The sequence below is a fragment of the Acanthisitta chloris genome, unplaced genomic scaffold, assembly GCF_000695815.1.
Source record: "Acanthisitta chloris isolate BGI_N310 unplaced genomic scaffold, ASM69581v1 scaffold18935, whole genome shotgun sequence".
Taxonomy (NCBI): Eukaryota; Metazoa; Chordata; class Aves; order Passeriformes; family Acanthisittidae; genus Acanthisitta; species Acanthisitta chloris.
Window position 1 is genome coordinate 3,594 of NW_008672330.1, and position 2,066 is coordinate 5,659.

Below are 2,066 nucleotides of genomic sequence, written 5' to 3' on the forward strand. Positions count from 1 at the left end.
GTATAAGATGTGAAATAAATAATAGATGGGTAAGGTTAAAGTAGACTTTATGATGAAAGACACATTTCAAGCTAAGCAAGGTTAAGGTTTGCCATTAGACAGTAACTTTTGTTAGCCTGCACAGTGGAGGCTGTCCCTGTACTGAGTTGAGGATATCACAGATTTAAACTCTTAGAGAACTACCTATTATCTGTATCTCAAGTTAAATCCTGCAGAAATCAATGTTTTTACTTCCATAAATGTGCAACAGGGAGTAAATATGTTTCAAACCTTCTGTCACAGGGTGGTAGGAAATCTTTACCTGTGCAGTTGTGATGATTATTCATTTATCCCTTAAACAGAATGTAATTTTGAAAATTGTTATGTTTTAGTGCTAGCTAAATATACGACAAAGAAATGATTCTTTTTTTAAATTTTGGGGATTTAGGGTAGAAATAACTTGTCTCACTATTTATTTGGTTTTCTTAGTGGTAATTGGTGTAAACACTATGAATACTTAAACAAGTGAAATTTTTATACCCTTTCACCACAGTTGTATTTTTTTTGTTCTGTTTGCAGAATCCAGTTGTATCGAGTTCTAGCTGGTCAGAAATAGATGTGCTGATTCTGACTGGAACAATTGGCCATGTTTTGAGTTTGGGGGCAAGCAGTTTTGTAGAAGAGGAACATCAAACCTGGTATTTTCTTATCAATACGCTTTGTTTGGTGCTGTGTCAGGAACTTTGTAGAAATAATTTTCTTCTGAAGGAATGTGACCCTCAACATAGCACCAGTGTGAAACAAAATTTTGATAGTATCAGGGAAACCCCTGAGTGCAAGAACATAGACATGCCAGAAGGAGATAATTCAAAATTGGGCAAGGCCACCTCTTCTTCTGAATTCATAAAAGGATCAGATAAGTGGATAAGCTTAGCAACTCCATGGATCATCCTTATTTGCTGTCGTCTACTTCGATCCTTGAACCAGACAGGTGTCCAGTGGGCTCATCGGCCAGACTTTGGCCATTGGTTAACAAGGTGGGTATCTGATTTATTGTTATACTTTCTGTATTACTTAAAAATTAGTATATATTTCATTTGGTGACATATGTATATGTTTTTGTGCACTCTCTGATCAGAAAGTGCTGCAGACATGCAAAGCAGGTAAACAGTGAAGTAACATAAGGATTGTTTCACTGCTGTTTCATGTCGGACTAATTCCTTGTGTCCTAGATCATACAATTTTAGGGGTTGGAATGGACCTTACAGATCATCCAGTCCCAACCCCCCCTGCCATGGTGGGGGTTGGGACTAGGTAGTATTGTCCTATCAATAGTTTATAGTCTTTGCCCTGCACCATGACTTATCTAATTAATGCCAATTATACATGAGAGGTTTATCAGAAGCAAAAGGTAAATATTTTCTGTGTGTAAGTCAACAGTGTCTGAGAAATTAAAAATCATTTAATAGAATTAAATGATTGAAATTTAAATGCCTTGAAATTAAAGCAGGAAAGTTCTGCATAATTCTGAATTTTATGAAGTCAGTGGAGAATATGCAGCACATAGAATTCATCCTTGTCTATCACAGACTGAAATGTGTGGGTGGAAAACTGAAGGAATTTTTCAAGTGCAGTGTGGTAAACAAGAAAGGGATTTTTTTATAACTTGAAGTACACCAGAGGAGGGCTTCTACTTTTTCTACTACCTTTTAGTATTTTGAAGAACTACAGTCATTATTCTGTGATAAAAAGTACTTGATATTTGAACTGTATTCTGTACTTCAGTTAGTGGATGGAGCAATATCTTGTAACTGACTAGTCAAGGTTTTACAGGCGGCAGATGGAGAGGCTGTGCTGTGTAAGATGAATAGATTTCTTGCCAGTATCTTACAACACATGGATGAAATGTCATTCATCATTCATTAAACATGACATGAGCAAATGGACTAATACAAGACTTGTTATTTATTGGCAGCCTCATAGATGAAATGCTAATTGCTGTGACAGGCATGAGTGCTGAAAGACATGAATTATGAGGGAATTTATCGCATTATAGCAGTTGTTCTGTGCCAGAGCTTTCACCATGC

The 2,066-nt window shown here is 36.4% G+C and overlaps 1 protein-coding gene across 1 annotated transcript in view; it reads left to right on the top strand.

Moving 5' to 3' along the window:
* Positions 1–558: 558 nt before the first annotated feature.
* LOC103802041 (GPI ethanolamine phosphate transferase 2-like) overlaps positions 559–2,066 on the top strand; it is a gene marked incomplete at its 5' end in the record, with an annotated part of 15,024 nt that continues 13,516 nt past the window's right edge. The window contains one exon of the mRNA XM_009074481.1: positions 559–1,016. Coding sequence (XP_009072729.1) covers positions 559–1,016 — 458 coding nt within the window. The remainder of the gene's footprint in view (positions 1,017–2,066) is intronic.